This window comes from Budorcas taxicolor, chromosome 3 (assembly GCF_023091745.1).
Source record: "Budorcas taxicolor isolate Tak-1 chromosome 3, Takin1.1, whole genome shotgun sequence".
Lineage (NCBI taxonomy): Eukaryota > Metazoa > Chordata > Mammalia > Artiodactyla > Bovidae > Budorcas > Budorcas taxicolor.
The window spans coordinates 69,667,695-69,688,306 of NC_068912.1; the positions used below are offsets into that span (position 1 = coordinate 69,667,695).

At 38.5% G+C, this 20,612-nt stretch overlaps 1 protein-coding gene across 1 annotated transcript in view; it reads left to right on the plus strand.

Annotated features, from left to right (window-relative positions):
* The window catches only part of SLC44A5 (solute carrier family 44 member 5), a 166,841-nt gene extending 157,656 nt beyond the window's left edge, over positions 1-9,185 (plus strand). Inside the window, exons 19-22 of the mRNA XM_052638052.1 lie at positions 100-170; positions 645-733; positions 2,447-2,531; positions 9,079-9,185. Of these exons, the coding sequence (XP_052494012.1) occupies positions 100-170; positions 645-733; positions 2,447-2,531; positions 9,079-9,185 (352 nt within the window). The remainder of the gene's footprint in view (positions 1-99; positions 171-644; positions 734-2,446; positions 2,532-9,078) is intronic.
* Positions 9,186-20,612: the final 11,427 nt, after the last annotated feature.

Consider the following 20,612-nt stretch of genomic DNA (forward strand, 5'->3'; position numbering starts at 1 on the left):
AGACACATCAAAATGAATTCATGCATTATTTACTTTCATAAATTTCTAGTAACAAATCTAAGTTAAACACAAAATTATACTTTTTTTTCTGATTCTTAGAATTGCAGTTATGGATAGAGTGACAGACTTTGTACTAATCCTGGGAAAGATTCTAGTTGCTGGCTGTATAGGTAAGTAGTAGTAGTAATAATAATAACAATAACAACAACAATGAAGGCTTTTTTTTTTAATTTAACAGGTGCTTAGACGATAACCCTGTATGCAAGACAGCAAAAGAGACACAGATATATAGAACAGTCTTTTTGACTCTGTGGGGGAGGGAGAGGGTGGGATGATTTGGGAGAATGGCATTGAAACATGTATAATATCATATAAGAAACGAATCGCCAGTCTAGGTTCGATGCAGGATACAGGATGCTTGGGGCTGGTGCACTGGGATGACCCAGAGGGATGGTACGGGTAGGGAGGAAGGAGGGGGGTTCAGGATGGGGAACACGTGTATACCTGTGGTGGATTCATGTTGATGTGTGGCAAAACCAATACAATATTGTAACGTAATTAGCCTCCAATTAAAATAAATAAATTTAAATTAAAAAAAAAAGAAAAACTTCTTTGTGACAAAAAGCTATATTCGTTTGCTCCAGGTGTCCTGGCCTTTCTACTTTTCACCGAAAGACTCCCAGTGATTATAGAAGGACCAACATCTTTAAATTACTACTGGGTACCTTTGCTGGTAAGAGCTGATAGTAAGTTTGGGCTGCTACAGTAAAAATACCATAGACTGGGTGGCTTAAACAACAGGGGTTTATTCCTCACAGTTTTGAAGACTGAGAAGTCCAAGATCAAGGTGCCCACAGATTCAGTCCGTAGTCAGAGCTTCCTTCCTAATTTGCAAAGGCATACCTTCTTGCTGTATCCTAACAGGGTAGAAAGAGAGATCCTCTCTCATCTTCTCCTATAAGGGCACTAACCATTCATGAGGTCTCCATCCTTGTTTCCTCATTGCCTCCCAAAGGCCCCACGCCCAGATGCCATCACACTGGGGATTAGGTTTCCACGTAGGAATTTTGAGGGGACACAATTCATTCCATAGCCACTGGGCAATATTGATTCTGATTTATGAGAGATGGCAAAATAAAAAACCAAAAAGGAATAGGAGAAATAATGATAGCTAACATGATTAGTCTTACTTTGTGCCCAGCTTCATTCTGCTGTGAAGCTTGGGTTCCTTGGAAACAACCCCTGAGACAGAGGATTGCAAGCAGAGGGCTTATTATGAAGTGCTCTCCGGAGATACACTGGAAAGGAAGTGAGGAGGACAGGGCTGGGCAAAAAAAAAGAAGCTGATCCATGCTGCGATTACAGTTGAAGCCTCAGACATAATTATAGGAATTTCTGACACAGGCGCTAGGCCTCCATATACTGCACCGGGCAGCCGTTGGCCAAGGGTTGCCCTCTGAATGATGGTGTAACCTGAGTGAGGCAGTTCCCTGCAAAAGCAAGTCCTGTGGAACAAAACAGCTGAGTCATCAGCTGCCTGCCTACATTCCCAACAACTGGGAGATAGATGTGGCAACTGGAGAGGACCTGGAAGGAACCCTGTGGGATCTTTTACAGTATATTATTAATAACTCACTCAATCCATGTGTCATAAACACCATTGTTACATTCTCTGCTTCCCCACCAACAATCTTCCATAGGAAGCACAGAGAGATGAAGTGACTTGTTGAATGAGTGCCTGAGCTGTGATTGAACCTAGGCAGTGTGTGCTTTTAACTCCTATGCTCTGGACTTCCCTGGTGGTCCAGTAGTTAAGAGTCTACCTGTTGGGCCTCCCTGGGTGGCTCAGTGGTTAAAAAAAAAAAATCTACCTGCCAATGCAGGAGACACTGGTTCAATCCCTGATCTGAAAAGATTCCACATGCCATGGGGCAACTAAGCCCGTGAGCCACAACTATGGAAGCTCGTGCACCTAAAACCTGTACTCTGCAAGAAGAGGAGCCACCCCAGTGAGAAGCCCCACTACAGCTAGAGAGTAGCCCCCACTTGTCACAACTAGAGAAAGCCCATATGCGGCAATGAAGACATAGCACAGCCAAAAATAAATGAATATTTTAAACAGAATAGGATTATTCCATGTAAAGATGAAACAAAACAAAAAACTCTGCTTTACTGCCTCAGTATGCAGGATCCTAGATCTGGGATGCTTTCGGTAGGCATTAGGGCTAGTGAAAAGAAAACTGGCAGACCATCTAGTACATTTTGTTTAAATCTCAGTTCAAATACACTCAAAAGATTATCATTGAATCTTTTACATTTCTATATTGAAATCTTTTCCATCAAAGAGTTCTTCAAAGCTTCCTTATCATGATTTCATTTAAAACTGCAGTATTGTTCTTTTGGACAAATTTACGACATCTTCATTCTTTTCTCTACTCATTTACAGACAGTGATTGTTGGATCTTACATAATTGCACATGGATTCTTCAGCGTCTATGCAATGTGTATTGAAACAATTTTCATCTGCTTCTGTAAGTTTTCAGTATATGTGTTTTCCGTCTTCAGTGGATAACCGAAAGATGAAAAGGTTTACACCCATGTCTTTAGCTGGCTGTGGATTTGCTATGACCTGGCTGCAACTACAAAACAGTGTTTATTTGGAAAGAGACACTGTCTAGTAGATTTTTAAAACTTAACAGCTGAGAGATGATATTTGCAAAGCACAGGAGAGTCAGGCATCATGGCATGGTGTTAGCATGAAATTATTTTTTAATTTCTGAAAATGTTTTCAAATTTGTAGTAATGATTGGCTTCTGTTATGCTTCGTTAACACCTGAAGACTTAACTGGGCTTTGAGGCTGGGCTTTGGGAACTCTTGAGGAGAGCCATTCTAGTTTCTGATAAAGCCAATCTGGCAACGATTTCAAAGATACATGGAGCCAATTCACACTAGGTAACACAAGGACAGTTAGATAGGATTAATAGAGAGGCATGTCTTGGAAATGTTTAGATGAACTCTGATGCTGATCGTTAAAATATTTCATTAGGGCTTTCATCACTGACTTCTGCACTGTGCCTCTATGGAGCATGTGCTACTCACATACACAGAATGGGTATGTTTTCTATTAGTACCTCATCTTAAAAGCCCTGGGGAATCTAGTGCCCATCAGGAGCTTGATCTGTTGTCATCTTCAGCCTAGATAAAGTAAGGTCAACAGATGAAAGAACAGAGCTTGTTATCCCTACAGCTAATACCCTCTGAGAGATTATTTCTCTGGCACATTCCTCTTAAGAGAAGCAGAGAAAACATTCTATTATGGTGCATTACTGAGTGATCCACCTGTTTAAAATGAACAGTTTAGTGGGTTTTTTGGTATAACTCATAGCACCAACTGCATACTGGGGTCAGGATAGGAGATAATGTATGTGTGTGTGTGTGTGTACCACCTGCAATGCGGGACACCTGGGTCCAATCCCTGAGTTGGAAGCATCCCCTGGAGCGGGGCATGGCAACCCACTCTAGTATTCTTGCCTTGAGAATCCCATGGACAGAGAAGCCTACAGTCCATGGTGTGATAAGGCGTCAAACACAACTGAGCGGCTAAGCACACACACACGCACACATACACACACACACACATATACGTATATATATTTCATAGGGAGTTATATTGAAGGAAAAAATCTTCTAGAAAATGGTTGGATCTTTTTCCTTTCTGAAAATTTACAAATCAATTTTCAATAACTGGACAAAGAAATCAGGAGAACTTTGTGCACAAAGCTCTTCCTTTGGCGTTAAATGGAACGGGAATGTTTAATCTTTTCCTAGCACCCCAGTGGTTTGTCAGGGAAAGCCATCTACAAAATACCACATGAACAAACTTCAGCTCAGGTATGAGATTGAAGAAGGAACACGGGAATGAGGTAGCTTAAGACATAGAAGAGACAGAGCTTTCAAATGTTCAGAAAGCTTTCATCTCAAATGCTAATTATGGGAGTCAAACTGGGAGAGCCCACCGGGATCTTCCCCATTTTTTTAACTGAAAAGTTTTCTCAAAATGTATCCAAGGAAATGTCTAGAACCTACCAGTTTCCAGTCTTTGGAAGCTGTGGCAAGTCTTGTAGATTTTAATTTTGACAGTGGATTCTAAATTTGAGAATGAAGAAATGTTTGGCACTTGTCAATATTACTATATTCTACTCATCTATATTGCCAAGTTCTTAAAAAGCAGGTATAATTTCAGCCTTGTTCAAAACATCGTGTGTTGAACGTGAACTTTTTTTTTCTTCAATATTCTTGTCATTGATAATAAAGAACAAGAGAAACTAAATTGTGTTTCTCTTCCCTCTCCAGCTGTTACTTTGGGCAACATCTAACTTTGGAAAATATTCTCCTTAAATGATATTCCAAACCAAATTCTGATTGTGTGGAACTGTACCTTTTGTTGTTGTTGTTGTTGTTTCTGCATACCTCTTTATACCTATTATCTTGACTGCCAGAAAACTGGTATGTTTAAAAATGCGAACCACTTGCAAATACTCTATTTTATAGTAACTTAGCATCCTTTCAACATTACAAAGAAATGAGAATTCTGACCCCAAGATAGGAGAAAACAATACTTGTAAATGATTATTATCATTATTATGTGATTGATACTATAGTTCCTACCCATTCCTCAAAAGTAATAATGATATAAAAATATGTGATATAGAAATATGATTAAGGAAAAAAGAACAAAAATGTTCAGCGTCTATGATGTTTCCTCCTTAGCTTTTCATTTTGTAGCTGAGGAGAGTCACTGTGAGGTCCATTGTAAAAATCTGATAAACCAATAATCCAACCATTCCTAAGAGAGTATGGTGAAAAATAACTTAGAAATATTCTAAGTGATTATGCTATATGGTTTTATATAATATTTCTTATCTTTTATTTCATAATAAATAAAGGCTAAAAATAATATAATATTTTAATATACTAGTAAAAACAGAATCAAGTTGCATTTATATATTTATTGAGGTATTATCAGTTGTGAATTATATGTATCTGCAAGAAATTTAATTCTATGTAAACTTCTCCTTGCTTCTCAGCATCATTCTGATCCTTTCCCCCAACTACCCAGCAGATGTGTGCTCAGTGAATACCCATCATCTTACTATTAGCCTAAGCAAAGCAGGAATATAAACTCATATATTACAAAAGTCATAAGACATTGCATTAGCTTTTGAATGTAATCTGAGGCAAACTGCAAGGATTTAGGACAGGGCACCTTTTAGTTAGCAGCATGAGATCTGAAGTAGGTGTCTAGAAACTGGGTCCTCACCTCATCCTGATTGCCCCAGAGCTTTCAACTTTAGGAGAATCATTTGACATCCCTGGGTCTCAGTTTCTTCATCTGTAACATTAGGGTGTGAATTACCATTAAGAGCAACTTTGAACTCTGAAATTCAAGTATTCTCTACATGTATCATGCCATACTTTTTATTCAGCTTCATCTCAGAGGATAGGGCAGTTTACCTTTATGAACTGAACAGTTGCAGAATTTAAAGATAACACCTTTGAAAGGACATTAAAGATCTTATTAACCTTTAAACTATCAAAATAAACCTCTTTGGGAGTGGGTGGGGTTTACGAAGTTTTAGTGCTTCCTGGCAGAAGTTGAAGCTTCTAACTTTGACTAGCATTGGCTACTTAACTGCACTAATTTGTCTTATATTTGACTTTCTAACACTGCTTTCTCTGGTTTTTCCCTGTTCAACTCTCCAAATTCTAAAAATGCATATAATTATTCTGCCGCTGCTTGCTGCTTTTGCCTGCTTTGGCTGCTGCATATACAGGTGAAGATCTGGAAAGAAATGATGGATCAACAGAAAAACCCTACTTCATAACCCCTACCCTGCACGGAATTCTGAACAAGAAGCAACTAGTTCCCCAGAAGCAGAAAAAGTAGAAAAGCTTCCAACAGTGCCATTTACTTTTAAGTAGAAGTTTTGTAAATTAGGTCATTTGTATTGGAAAATGATGCTTTTAAGTAATGTGAAATTTCAGTACCTATTCCTGAAAAGCAAGAACCTGGTACCGTCTGAGGTATCAGGCTGTTGAGGACAGTAGCCTCTGTGAACTAGGATACTTTATAGACTGTGGTTCCAGCTGAAGAGCAAGCTGTAAACGTCACACGTTTTCTTAAAGTCTATAGCTGAAAGTGTTTCCAAACTTTTATAACTTGGCATGCTGTTTTCCATTGCAGCAGTTTGACGACCTTTCTTTTTACAAATGTATATTTGTAAAAGATATTCAGGAAATTTTTGAAAGCACTATAAATGTATAATCAATTAGCCATAAACAGGTTGATTTATAGTTAACCAGCATATGGTACTAAATTTGTAAATGTGGTGCTATGGTTATATTTATACTGTTCAAGCAAGTGGACAACATCCTAAACTGTGATTAAACTTATATTAATGGTTCCCTGGGAAGTATATTTCAGTAAGTGATTCAAGACCATAATGAACATATAGATGCTAAGGTTATACAGGTTCCACAGAGAGCATTACTAGGTAAAAATTACCATGGAACCTTCATAGGCCATTTTGTTGTCATGAAATTAAAGTTGAATCTGAGTTCTAGAATATCATCTTTAATGATATGAACCAGAGGCCACCATGAAAATATTCTGAGCAGAACTGAGATGGCCACATAACTCGCACCCTTTGTCTATAACCCAAATAGAGATTAATCTTTATGCCCATCATATAAGAAATGGGTATGGATGTGTTTCAGAGAGTGATTAAATCTTTTATGAGCATGCCTGGTTTTCTAGATTAAAGAGATCATGTGGGTTTGTTCTATAAAAGGTTTAATTTTAGCTTAACTTTCAGTGAAAAAAGAGAAAAGATAAGTAAGACTTCAGATTTTACCCTAAGGAAACATTAGCCCTCCATAGGTACCTCAGCTGGTACCTTTACAAGGGGCATACTGTGGATTAGATCTCTTCCTGAAGGGTTCAGGAGGGAGGTTATTCTTCCACCTCTGCTGACCAGACCAACAAACCAGGCTCTGTCAGCCATGCCTTAGTCTTTTGCATGGTGGAGCAAAGCATGAATCAGACACCCACGTACCTTGTCTATCCATCTCCTGTGTACAAGAGCATAAGATATGGCGAACAGTGTGAAAATGTACCCCAAAGGAGTACTGGGTCAACAGTGTCCTTTTGGCTTTTACACTAAGTTTGTGTATAAGGATTATTTATGTCTTGACAAAAAGGAGTATGATCTGGATATAATCCATCTATCCAAGAAGAGAGTTAGAAATGTAAAACTGTGTTATAAATTAACATGACTAGTAATTTATTTAACAACCCTGAAATGTGGGGTCATTGACTTTCCACCAGCTTAATAACAAGAAGCCAATGAATAGGGGAGAGTTTCAAAATATTGGTCCTTATATGGCCCCCATCTTATTCTTGGCTTACTTTCTTTTATGATTGTAATCAAAAGCATCATTTGGCTTCATATCTTGGCAAAAGCCTTCTTCACTCTTATGCTCCTTGAGGTATAATTCAGAGAAGAGTGACAACCTATATTTCTAGATAGTTGTTATTATTATTTTATTCAATAATATACCCGGATGAGAGGGGAGTTTGGGGGAGAATGGATACATGCATATGTACGGCTGAGTCCCTCGTCTGTGTGCATAAAACTATCACAACATTGTTAATTGGCTATACTCCAATTTAAAATAAAAAATTAAAAAGAAATACAAGGTTCACAACAAAAATCTAGTAAAATAGTTACCTCTATCTTAAGTGCTGAAAATTATAAGGAGTAAGTCCCCTTTTAGGAGTAGTTGAAAAATTCATAATGATGAAACAAAACGATTTTTAATTTTCTGTTATGTATCAGAATCACTCTGAGAATTTGTTATAAATATTGCTACCTGTGCTCCCCACCCCAAGAGACTCTGATGTAAGTATTTTTGTGTGGGGCAGCTTGTGAATTATTAAAAAATTCTCTAGTGATTCTGATGCACATAAAAGTTGAGAAATAAATAAAACATAAATCAATGTGTGGGAAATTAGTTGCTTATTTTCTACTTATATTCTTGGCTATTCTAGGAATTAGAAAATTATGAAAGACAAAGGAGATTCATTTGGAGATTGCTAGCAGTCAAAACTTCTATTTTTAGATTCTTGGTACTAGATGGGACCCATGTATTAAATGCTTAACATTAAAACTGCTGATTAGACCAGAAGACTCGCCACAGTAAAAGTATTCATTGAACAGTATGGAGATACATTCTAAACTTGACTATAAGAATATAACTCTTGGGTGCAAAATCATAGGAAAAGGAATGTTGTTTGGTTCAGTATTTCTTAATAATTTTTTAATAATTAGAAAGCTCTAAGCAGAAAAGTTTTAACCCATATTATGTGCTTAATCTAGTTAGAAAAGTATTTTTCATCAATTACCTCTGTGTAATTGAAATATTTAGAGAAAAATGGGTGTTGTTTTTGAGAAAACTTTGGAAGCCACTTAGAAAGAAATTAAATAACTGAAAAAATGGAGAAAATGATGCAATACGTCTCAAAATTTGCAGTTCAAGGACTTAAAATATACTGAAAATTTACAAATCTTTTTAGAAAACTAGACTGCTTAAATTGTTGCTTGAAACACAAAAGCAATTTTGAATTAATACAGTAAGTTAGAAGGCAAATTCAATACCTAATACGTTTTAGGAAAGTGAAGGTGAATTTTAAAATTCCTCATATATCTCTTGATTTTTGTATAATTACGTTTCCTCTCTAAAAGAAGAGAAAACTTGTTTTCTCAGTTGTGCAGCTGAGAGGCAGGTGCTATTGGCAGAATCAGACCTGGTACACAGAATGAGATACTATCTTACTGACATAAAAACAAGGGCTGATTGTTTTCTCATAGTTATGTTTACAGTAACGTTGATGCCAAACTATGCCGTTTTTTTAAATAACATTTTGAGCTGCTGTAAAGCAAGTATACAGCAGATGGCGATGTTACTTCTCTTACACTTGTGCTTTGATATTTACCCTGTGCCATTCTTCCTCCTAGTGGAAGATTTAGAAAGAAACGATGGTTCTGCCGAAAAACCCTATTACATGAGTCAGTCTCTGATGAAGATTATGAACAGGCGAAATGTAGAAACCAAGAAGCAGTAGAAGTGCAAACTCGGGCCATCCTACAGCGGCGTCACCTTTGCTCATCTCCTGCGTCTGTGCTGCACTTCTCCCATAAGCGCTCTAAGTGCGGAACCCTGTATTCACCACCTTGTTGGCTTTGATTTGCATGTTTTATACCAAAGCTTATATTGTAATATGTGAAGCCATCAGAAGTTGCAAGGGAATTGTTAATAACACGAAACATTTTTTATACTAAGATCTTCTGTTTGGTAATTCATTTTTAAAGAGAATGGCTTGGATGTTTTGAAAATGCTAGTGAATATGTTAATATTGTTTTAAATATTAGATTGAAAATGATACATTATTTAAACTAATAGCTCCTAATATATTTTTTAAATTACAACTAAAAGACTTCTGCAGGGGAAATTGGTAAGCAAAGTGAAAGAGAAGATTTTAAAGTTTTCCCCACTCCCATTTGACAGTAAATCGGTAAAAGGAGCACTCCACTCCAGATTCTGCTGTAAGTATAGACTGTTTCCTATTAAACAAACTGTCAGTCATCCAGCCTTTACTACTTCGTCCTCTCTGACAAAGTGCCTTACTGGCTGTTTAATATCACCCAGCTTTTGTGGGCAAGTTTACAAACATTGTTTAAAAAAAAAAAATCCTGCAGTGTTTAGTGATTAAAACAAGTCTTCTTGCATTCGTTTTCCTCTTAGCTTACTGGTTGGAAACCATTTGTTATTTCGCTATGTTTGATAGTCTCACTATATAGACTACATTTTGCAACATAAACAATTTCCCTCGCGCCTAGTGGACGTTCATGAATGTGTACTACACGCAAGAAAAAAACCTGAAAGAACAATTGTTGGGTTTGTTTGCTTTTTTTACTAAAAGTGAATTTAAAATGTAATCTTTTCTATGATCTTTGAAAATAAAATAGGTACAAGACTACATTTATCAGTGTTTTACACAGATTGGAAAGGGAAACTTTAAGAAATCACAAAGGGAAACTTTACCCCCTTAAAAACGGTGCTCACAGATATCGTGTACTGAATAGTTCCATTTTCAATTGATTTATTGTCCATGAGTGTACTAAGTATGTTATTTCCATTCTCTAACTTTTGATATGAACTAATCAGTTTACTTACGATACTTTTTTATTGTGCTAATATGAACAGGAAAATAATTTCTAATTCAGTTTTAAATAATTTTATTAGTACTGCTAACTTGAAAGAAAATGAATTCAATTTGTTACTCAGTGTTATAGAAAGAGTCCATAAAACAATCACCCTAAGGGAATGTCAATCACACAGTGATAAGTTGTGAAAGCTTTGAGAATCAACTGTGTAAGTTACTAGCAGTTTATCTACTATCATAGTTAACTGTGACTTTGGATATTCTTTTATGCCAAAAACGAACTCACATGAGCACATGACAGTCTGAGCTCTGTAATCAGTGTGCTTCTGCTATGCAGAAATATTAGGGACCTATTGTCTAAACAGCTTTGATAACTGAAGTGTTTAATATTTACTGAGATATGTTGTTACTCATTGTTTTAAATCTGTTTTTTTCTTCTAATAAAGATTTAGATAAGAAAAAAACTCTCTGCATTTTCATTTCTTTAAGCTAGAGGAACACACCTACCAGGACAAGATTTCCTCTGTATCAAATATCTTGATTTCTTTTAAAGTCTAGATTTATCTTTAAAATGGTTTTTCACTTTTTCTAGCTGTGCGTTGATTGCCAAACCAAATAACTGATGCTGATAATTTATGCAAAGTAAGTAAGTCAAAGATAAATGGAGAAGAAATAGATTTTTTTTTTAACCCAAACAATGGCCTAAATTAGTTCGTTTTTTAATTTGCAAAAGGTTTTCTCAGTCCCTCTTTTGGTTTTGGCCAGTTTCATAAGAAGCAAATCTCATTAGTTTAAAGGCAGGGATAAGTTTACATAGTGTAAAGAATGTGAACACAAATTAACAATAGTTTTCTAAGGTGATATTAAACATCACTATCACTGGCTTAACTCAAGCTAAAATTTTTCTTAGGTTCAGATATTCCTTATCAAATGTATGAGTCTATTCTAAAATTGAATTATATATTAAATCTTCAAACTTAACTATTCTTTAAAATTTAATGGGTTTCTTTAAATGAAAATATAAAATAATATTGCAGTTCTCAGGGTTATTTTAAGATGTCCTGTATCTAATAACATGCTTGTTAATATACTAATGGTTCTTTTTGTATTTTTTTTAAAAAAAGTCATTTGATTTCCAGAAGAAATCCAAATCCTGCTTTATATTTTAATAATAACTCCCACTTTTAGGTGATAAAGTACTGATCACATATGTAAATACATTGTTTGAAATTGGACAATGACTGATAGGATTTTTCTATGTGCCTAGAAAGTTTAAAACGAGATTGTGACTCCACACAGTAAATTGACAGTATTAAAAGTTCTGTGAGATCATCAGGTATAATGCAGTTATTATTTAAACTTATATTGGAAAGCAGACTTCATGCAACAGTTCCTTATTTTCTTTTACTGTATAGCTGACCAGCATTCATTCCAATGTATGTTCTTTCACTTTTACAAGTGGTGTCTCAGGAAATTGCTCTTAAACTCTAACCAGGCATGGCAATTATCTTCAGTATTATCTGGTTCTGGACTGAGGAACATGCTTTATAAATCAGTCTTTATTGGCAGAAGATATGGGGACAAAACTGAACTAAAATCATTATTGCAGACCATGGATATGAAATTGTGTCTTGACATTTTTTTCCAGTTTCTTGCAAATATTATTCTTAGATGTTTGCAAATATTTGTTTTAAAATATAATTATAAGAATACAATTCAATAAATCATTGATGAAATACCTTACCAATATAGTAGGAATAAATTACTTCTCCAAAGTTACTTCTCATATACTATGTTTCTACTCTTAGTGCTAAAATGGGTATTGACAACTTCTCAGAACCTAACTGAGTTACTTCCGGTCCTTAGTGAATCAATCATAACCCCAAAACAAAGCCAACCCCCATTAAAACAAACAAATTCATTTACTCATGAAAACTGTATCACTTTATGCAAGCCTTGGGCATCAGGATGATGTCACAGTCACGGACCCTCTTAAAATTTATCAGGCCAAACTGAACTGTTCTCTTCTCCCCATTTATGACTTTCCAATTGCTTAAAATGAAACAGCATATAAACTGGCAATATCTTCTCTAATGGTTTCTATGCTGGGAAGAATGAGGGCTGTTATGTGACACATTTAAAAGCAATCAATTCAATTTTACTATTTGAAGTCACTATTTTTTTTAACACCTCAGATCTTTTTTTACAGTCCTTTTTTCTACTGTATGATTCAGAATAAGCAAATGGAAAAAACAATCTTGTGAATGAAGTAAAATGCCCATCTACTGCTGACTTGAAAATATGGACATCTTCATACTCTGGCCCTTTACTATACATGGTACTAAGAGCACCACATTTTAACAAAGATGGGAGAGGCTTATCAAATGAAAAGAAGTTTCCATTCTGCATATAAATTAAAGTGAGCCTGGACTTAATTCATTGTTAGATTAATCCTGAAATCTCCATATTCTTCCACCCAAATGGAAGGGTGCATATGTGTCTGCAGTGCACAGAAAGAAGGAAATGAAGGGAAAACATTGGGGAAAGCATTGGCATCCAAGGAGAGAACAGGAATAGTTGAGGATATAGAAAAACATACCTCTAACAGCATCTAAGAGCGCAATGTTACAGAAAGTGGGGTACCTTCTGAAAGCAATTCAAAAATCTATTCAAAAAAGGAAACTCTAACAGATTTGAAGTCAGTAATTAAAAACATTTTTCAATTTTCCAGTATCTGAGCTATTTTAAATCCTAAAAATGATGCTGTTAAAGTGTTGCACTCAATATGCTAGCAGATTTGGAAAACCCACCAGTAGAAACAGGACTCAAGGTCAGTTTTCATTCCAATACCAAAGAAGGGCAATGCCAAAGAATGTTCAAACTACCCTACAATTCGGCTAGCTAGCATGGTAATGCTCACATGCTAGCAAGGTAATGCTCAAAGTCCTTTAAGCTTTGCTTCAACAGTACATGAACCAAGAACTTCCAGGTGTACAAGCTGGGTTTAGAAAATGCAGAGGAACCAGAGATCAAATTGCCAACATCCACTGGGCCATAGACAAAACAAGGGAATTCCAGAAAAACATCTACTTAATTGACTTCGCTAAAGCCTTTGACTGTGTGGATCACATCAAACTGGAAAATTCTTAAAGAGATGGGAATATCAGACCACCTTAACTGTCTCCTGAGAAACCTGTATGCAAGTCAAGAAGTAACAGTTACTGGACATGGAACAACAGACTGGTCTAAATTGGGAAAGGAGTATGACAAGTCTATATATTATCACCCTGCTTATTTAACTTATATGCAGAATACATCAAGCAAAATACCAGGCTGCATGAACCACAAGCTGGAATCAAGATTCCTGGGAGAATATCAACAACCTCAGATATGCAGATTATACCACCCTAACGGTAGAAAATGAAGAGGAACGAAAGAGCCTCTTGATGAGGGTGAAAGAGGAGAGTGAAAAAGCCAGCTTAAAACTCAACATTCAAAAACTAAGATCATGCTATCTGGTCCTATCACTTCATGGCAAATAGATGGAGAAAAAAGTGGAAGCAATGACAGATTTTACTTTCTTGGGCTCCACAATCACTGCAGATGGTGACTGTAGCCATGAAATTAAAAGACATTTGCTCCTTGGAAGAAAAGCTATGACAAACCTAGACAGCATATTAAAAAGCAGAAAAATCACTTCACCAACAAAGGTCCATATAGTCAAAGCTATGGTTTTTCCAGTAGTCATGTACAGATGTGAGAGTTGGACCATAAAGAAGGCTGAGTGCCAAAGAACTGATGCTTTCAAGCTGTGGTGCTGGAGAATACTCTTGAGAGTCCCTTGGACTGCAAGGAGATCCAACCAATCAATCCTAAAGGAAATCAACCCTGAATATTCATTGGAAAGACTGATGCTGAAGCTGAAGCTCCAATACTTTGGCCATCTGATGCAAAGAGCCAACTCACTGGAAAAGATCCTGATGTTGAGAAAGACCAAGGGCTGAAAGAGGAGACAAAAGAGGATGAGATGGTTGGATGGCATCACCAAATCAATGGACATGGATTTGCGCAGACTCTGGGAGATGGTGAAGGACAGGGAAGCCTGGCGTGCTGCATTCCATGGGGTTACAAAGAGTTAGACATGACTTAGCAACTGAACAAGAACAACAAGTAAAAAGCATTGAAGCAGACTGTGTTAAAATAAAACTATCACATAGATGTATTTAGCCAAAACAAAAAAGAATGATGTTCCAACATGATTTATGATTAAGGGATTAAAAAACATCTGTCTGGGGAAGATATAAAGATGGAAGAATATGAGGATAGAGAATTCACCCCCTCCCACTCCATGAACCCATCAGAAATACATCTACATGTGGGAAAAATTCTCACTGAAAACTAATTGGAAACTGACAGAAAGAATACTGTACAACCAAGCCTGTAAAAAAAGATCTACATGGAATCCTGTAGGAAATGAAGACATCATTCTGGGACCTGTGCCCTTTAGAGCGAACTGAGAAGAGGGAGATTACAGGGCAGAGATCATTCCTAAGGAATGAATGTTTAAAACCACATATTGGGCACCCCATCCCTGGGGTCAGACACTGGGAAAATGAGTCCCCTTGACTGGGTGGAGACCAGTAGGACTAACAGGAAGGCTGTAAGAAGCCAATTCATGAGTACCATGCAGATCCCTTCCTCCCAAAACAGGGCAGAGAATGCAGATGAAAGCTACATGGAACACTGGCTGGTTTCTCCCAATGGCTGGTGTGGGCCCCAGCCTGAACTTAGCACCCACTCCGGATCTACTTGCTTCATGACACAGCTCTACCCTAGGGTGAGAGCTGCTGTAGCTGAGGTGAGGTCTCAGCTGTGAGGAACGGAAGTGACTCAGACCTGGAACAGCATCTGAGTGGGGTGAGGGCAGCCATTACTGGTGCTGACACAGGCATAGCATCAGAGGTCTTCCAAGTCTCTGCACCTAGGGCTGCCACAGCCCGCACCCTGACCCATGCCAAGCACTGCACCACTGGATCCCCACTGGATCTACAGCACAAATCCACACTAGCACTAGAGTGAGTGCTGCAGTGGCCAAGAGAACTCAGTTATGAGGGACAAAGGTAGGTCAGACCCAGACAGGCATTCAAGTGGGCCGGGGCAGCCATTATGGTGCTTACACAGGCAGAGCATCAGAAGCAGTCTCGGTTGTTGACTGGCTAGGGCCAATATAGCTTGTGCCCAGATGTAAGGTGAGTGCCCAGACCAGTCCCTCTTGTTGCACCACTACTCCCCTCTGGGGCCAAAGTGAAGGTTCTGGGTGTGGGGAGAGCACACACTTAGAAGGAATGGGGTCAACTCAGACCTGAACCTCAGGGTTTCTGTTCCAGCACCTTGGAATCTACCTCCAGCCCCAGTAGGGTGGTGCTGACCACTGAGCAGAGGATAAGCTCTGACTCACACCTGGATCTGGCCGGCGTCTCTCCATCTCCAGCCCTGAAAGTGCAAGTGAAGTCACTCAGTCGTGTTCAACTCTTCGAGACCCTATGGACTGTAGCCTGCCAGGCTCCTCCGTCCATGGGATTTTCGAGGCAAGAATACTGGAGTGGGTTGTTATTTTCTTCTCCAGGGTATCTTCCCGACTCAGGGATTGAACTCACATTTCCCACATTGCAGGCAGACTCTTTACCCTCTGAGCCACCAAGGAATCCCATCTCCAGCCCTGCCTTCTACCAAAGTGAAAGCTTCCAGCACACACTGGGGGAAAACATAACTGATGCTCATATGAGATCCTGTTCTCCCACCAAAGCAATGGAGCACACATAACCTGTATTAGGGAATCTACCACACAAGGACTCTCCTTCAAGACTGCAATTGGTAACTAACTCTTTCACCTAATTTCATAGAGACAGAGGAAATTGTTTTAACTGAAAGAATAAGAGAAAAACCCAGGAAAACAAAGTAATAAAACAGAAATAAACAATTGACCAGATAGAGTTCAAAGTATTACTAACCAAATTCAGGAGAAGAATATATGAACACCATGAGAATTTTAACAAGGAACTAGAAAATATAAGAAAAAGATCTAGTCAGAATTGAAGAATAACTGAAATGAAAAAGACACTAAAAGGAATTAACAGCAGACAAGGTGATACAAAAGAATGCACCAATGATCTGGAAGATGGAATAATGGAATTCACCCAATCAGAACAAACAAAAAATGAGAATAGTTTAAGGGACTTATAGGACAAAATCAAGTATATTAACATTCACATTATAGGGTCCTGAAAGTGGAAGAGAGAAAAATGGGCCAAGATGCATTTGATGAAATTATGGCAGAAAACAACCTGAACCTGATAAAGGAAGCCTATCCAGGTACCACAAGCACAGAGGGTCTTAAACAAGATGAACCCAAACAAATGCACACCAAAATATATCATAAATGTGTGCTTAGTCACTCAGTTGTGTACAACACTTTGCGACTCCATGGACTGTAGCCTGCCAAGCTCCTGTGTCCATGTGATTCTCCAAGCAAGAATACTGGAGTGGGTAGCCATTTGCTTCTCCAAGGGGAACTTCTCCATCCAGGAATTGAACCCACATCTCCTACATTGGCATGTGGATTCTTTACCACTGAGCCACCCAGGAAGCCCATCAACTCAGTTCAGTTCAGTCACTCAGTCGTGTCCAACTCCCTGTGACCCCATGAATTGCAGCATGCCAGGCCTCCCTGTCCATCATCAACTCCTGGAGTTCACTCAGACTCATGTCCATTGAGTAGGTGATGCCATCCAGCCATCTCATCCTCGGTCGTCCCCTTCTCCTCCCTCCCCCAATCCCTCCCAGCATCAGACTCTTTCCCAGTGAGTCAACTCTTTGCATGAGGTGGCCAAAGTATTGGAGTTTCAACTTTAACATCATTCCTTCCAAAGAAATCCCAGGGCTGATCTCCTTCAGAATGGACTGGTTGGATCTCCTTGCAGTCCAAGGGACACTCAAGAGTCTTCTTCAACATCACAGTTCAAAAGCATCAATTCTTCAGCGTTCAGCCTTCTTCACAGTCCAACTCTCACATCCATACATGACTACTGGAAAAACCATAGCCTTGACTAGATGGACTTAAGTCAGCAAAGTAATGTCTCTGCTTTTCAATATGCTGTCTAGGTTGGTCATAACTTTTCTTCCAAGGAGTAAGTGTCTTTTAATTTCATGGCTGCAATCACCATCTGCAGTGATTTTGGAGCCCCTCCAAAATAAAGTCTGATACTGTTTCCACTGTTTCCCCATCTATTTCCCATGAAGTGATGGGACCGGATGCCATGATCTTCGTTTTCTGAATGTTGAGTTTTAAGCCAGCTTTTTCACTCTCCACTTTCACTTTCATCAAGAGGCTTTTTAGTTCCTCTTCACTTTCTGCCATAAGGGTGGTGTCATCTGCATATCTGAGGTTTTTGATATTTCTCTTTACTGTTTCATGCTCTCGCCTACACCTCTGACTTTATGGGGGGCTGTTCCCCACTGGTTCTCTCGGAGAAGGAGTAAACGTGCAGCTCCAAGTCAATAAAAATTCCTGGGCATGACAAGAGTGTTTCAACTTACGGACTCCTCTGAAGGTTATCTAGCCTGCCTGTGCAGGTTCATCCAGCCACATGTGATTGTTTACAGCCTCCCAACCTGAGAGGCACGAGATGTTTTAGACTTACTAAAGGCAAATTCTTTTGTGAAGTTAGAAATTATTAGTATAGTGGGTTGGTTAGGAATTATGTTGGTGAAGGGTTTTTCATTTGTTGTGCCAATAATTGCTGCTAATTCCCTGCCCTGGGTGTGACAAGGGTGTCTCAGGTCAAACCTCTCTGCTGGCAAACTAGCTTGTGTGACAGGATTAGCCATACTGCTGCCACTACACACATGATTCTTTACTACCTCTCAACTATAAACAACACAGAGTTTGGAGTATTTTGAGAGTCTTAATTAGCATAGGGCTTTTCTCATTGTTGAGTCAATGATTGCCACCAGGCCTCCATATCCTTAGGCACCTGGGAATATATTAATCAATGTATTTGGAATATAGAAAAGGAAATATAGTAGTTTTTAAGGTTAGCAATACTAGACTTTTTGAGTTAATGAATTTTCTCTTTTGTTATAGATCACTGTACTTTGTTATAAATCACTGTGTCCTTGCTATGTAAAAATGTAACTTTATCACTATCTTAAGACTAAATACATCTTAAGGGGAACATTGGTAAAGGGTTTTCATTTGTTGGGCAGATGTTTGCTGCTAAATCTCCATATTCCCTTCTCTTATAATGAATACAACTAGCATATAGGAGAAATAAGTATTAACCTTTAAGATTAATCATGTTAACCTTAGGTTAAATAAATTCCTTTCCTGATTGTAACTCACTACACCCTCACCCTATAGGAATGCAACTTTATTTGGAGGGTGATGCCTGGTTTAAGAAAAAACACCCTTGGAAAAAATAAGTTTTTTTGTTATCAGAAAGAAAGGGTCATAAAATGTCAGCAGGCCTCATGGCCAGAAGATGATGTAAAACCCCTAAGATCTTTTTTTTATGTAAAGCACCTGATTTTGATAAAGGTCAGGACTGCTGACCCCCACGTGACTCTGTATTCATCCCTATGTGTAACAAAAGGTATATAAGCAAAACCAAAAATAAAGAAATCAGATCAGTTTCCAGAAAGACTGATTCTCTCATGTTCTTTTCTGCTCCCCGTTTTTCTGGCTGAATTCCCATCTGGAGCATGGGTGCTCGCCATGTCTACTTACTTGTCCCGGCTTTCAAGCCCACTCAAGAAGGAGCCCAAGGAGGGGCACCTTCCGATCGATATTCAAGTGGTGCCAGCGGCCCAATGCAGATGGTGCAAATTCCTTGTCTTGGAATTTTATTGGTATCCCATGTAAACCAAGTTATTCAGCCTCTTTTTCTCTCCTACTATCTTCTGGCTGAATTCTCATCTGGTGCATGAGTACCCACCAAGCCTGCTAATTTTGCCTGGGCTTCTAAGATCGGACTGGGGGGCCCTCAGTGCCTCCTCTCCTTCGGGAGAACGGGAAGACGCCTGCGACCTACATAGGTGGTGATTGGTATTCCATGTAAACCAAGTTATTCAGCCTCTTTTTCTCTGCTAATTTTCTAATCCCTCTCTATTTGTAATTAAATAAGTTATTTCCAAGGACGCTGACTCTGTCCCCACCTTCGAGTCACCCTGGATCCACCGGGCCTGGACCCTGGCAGAGATGGTTGGATGGAATCACTGACTCAATGGACATGAGTCTGAGCAAGTTCTGGGAACTGGTGATGGACAGGGAAGCCTGGCGTGCTGCAGTCCATGGGGTCACAAAGAATAGGACATGACTGAATGACTGAATTGAACTGAACTGGATAATTGCACTCATTTCACATGCTAATAAGGTTATGCTCAAAATCCTTCAAGCTAGGCTTCAGTAGTATGTGAAAAGAGAACTTCCAGATGCATAAGCTGGGTTTAGAAAACGCAGAGGAACCAGAGATCAAATTGTTAACATTCATTGGATCATAGAGAAAGCAACGGGATTCCAGTAAAATATCTACTTCATTGTCTACACTGAAGCCTTTGACTGTGTGGGTCACAACAAACTTTTGGAAATTATTAAAGAGATGGGAATACCAAACCTCCTTACCTGTCTCCTGAGAAACCTGTATGCAAGTCAAGAAGCAGCAGTGAGAACTGGACATGGAACAACTGACTGGTTCAAAATTGGGGAAGTAATATGACATGGCTGTATATTGCACCCTGCTTATTTAACTTATATGCAGAGTACATCATGTGAAATGCCAGTCTGGATGAATCAGAAGCTATGATTAAGATTGCCAGGAGACATATAAATTGCTTGAGATATGTAGATGATACCACTCTAATGGCAGAAAATGAAGAGGAACTAAAGAGCCTCTTGGCGGCAGTGAAAGAGTAAAGTGAAAAAGCTGGCTTAAAACGAAACATTCAAAAACTAAGATCATGGCATCCAGTCCCATCACTTCATGGCAAACAAATAGGGGAAAAGTGGAAATAAAGATAGATTTTATTTTCTTTGGCTCCACAATCACTGTGGATGGTGACTACAGCCATGAAATGAAAAGAAGCTTGCTCCTTGGAAGAAAAGGTATGAGAAGCCTAGACAGCATATTAAAAAGCAGAGATGTTACTTTGCTGACAAAGGCCCATATAGTCAAAGCCATGGTTTTTCCAGTAGTCATGTATGGATGTGAGAGCTGGACCATAAAGAAGGCTGAGCACCAAAGAACTGATGCTTTTTAACTGTGGTGTTGG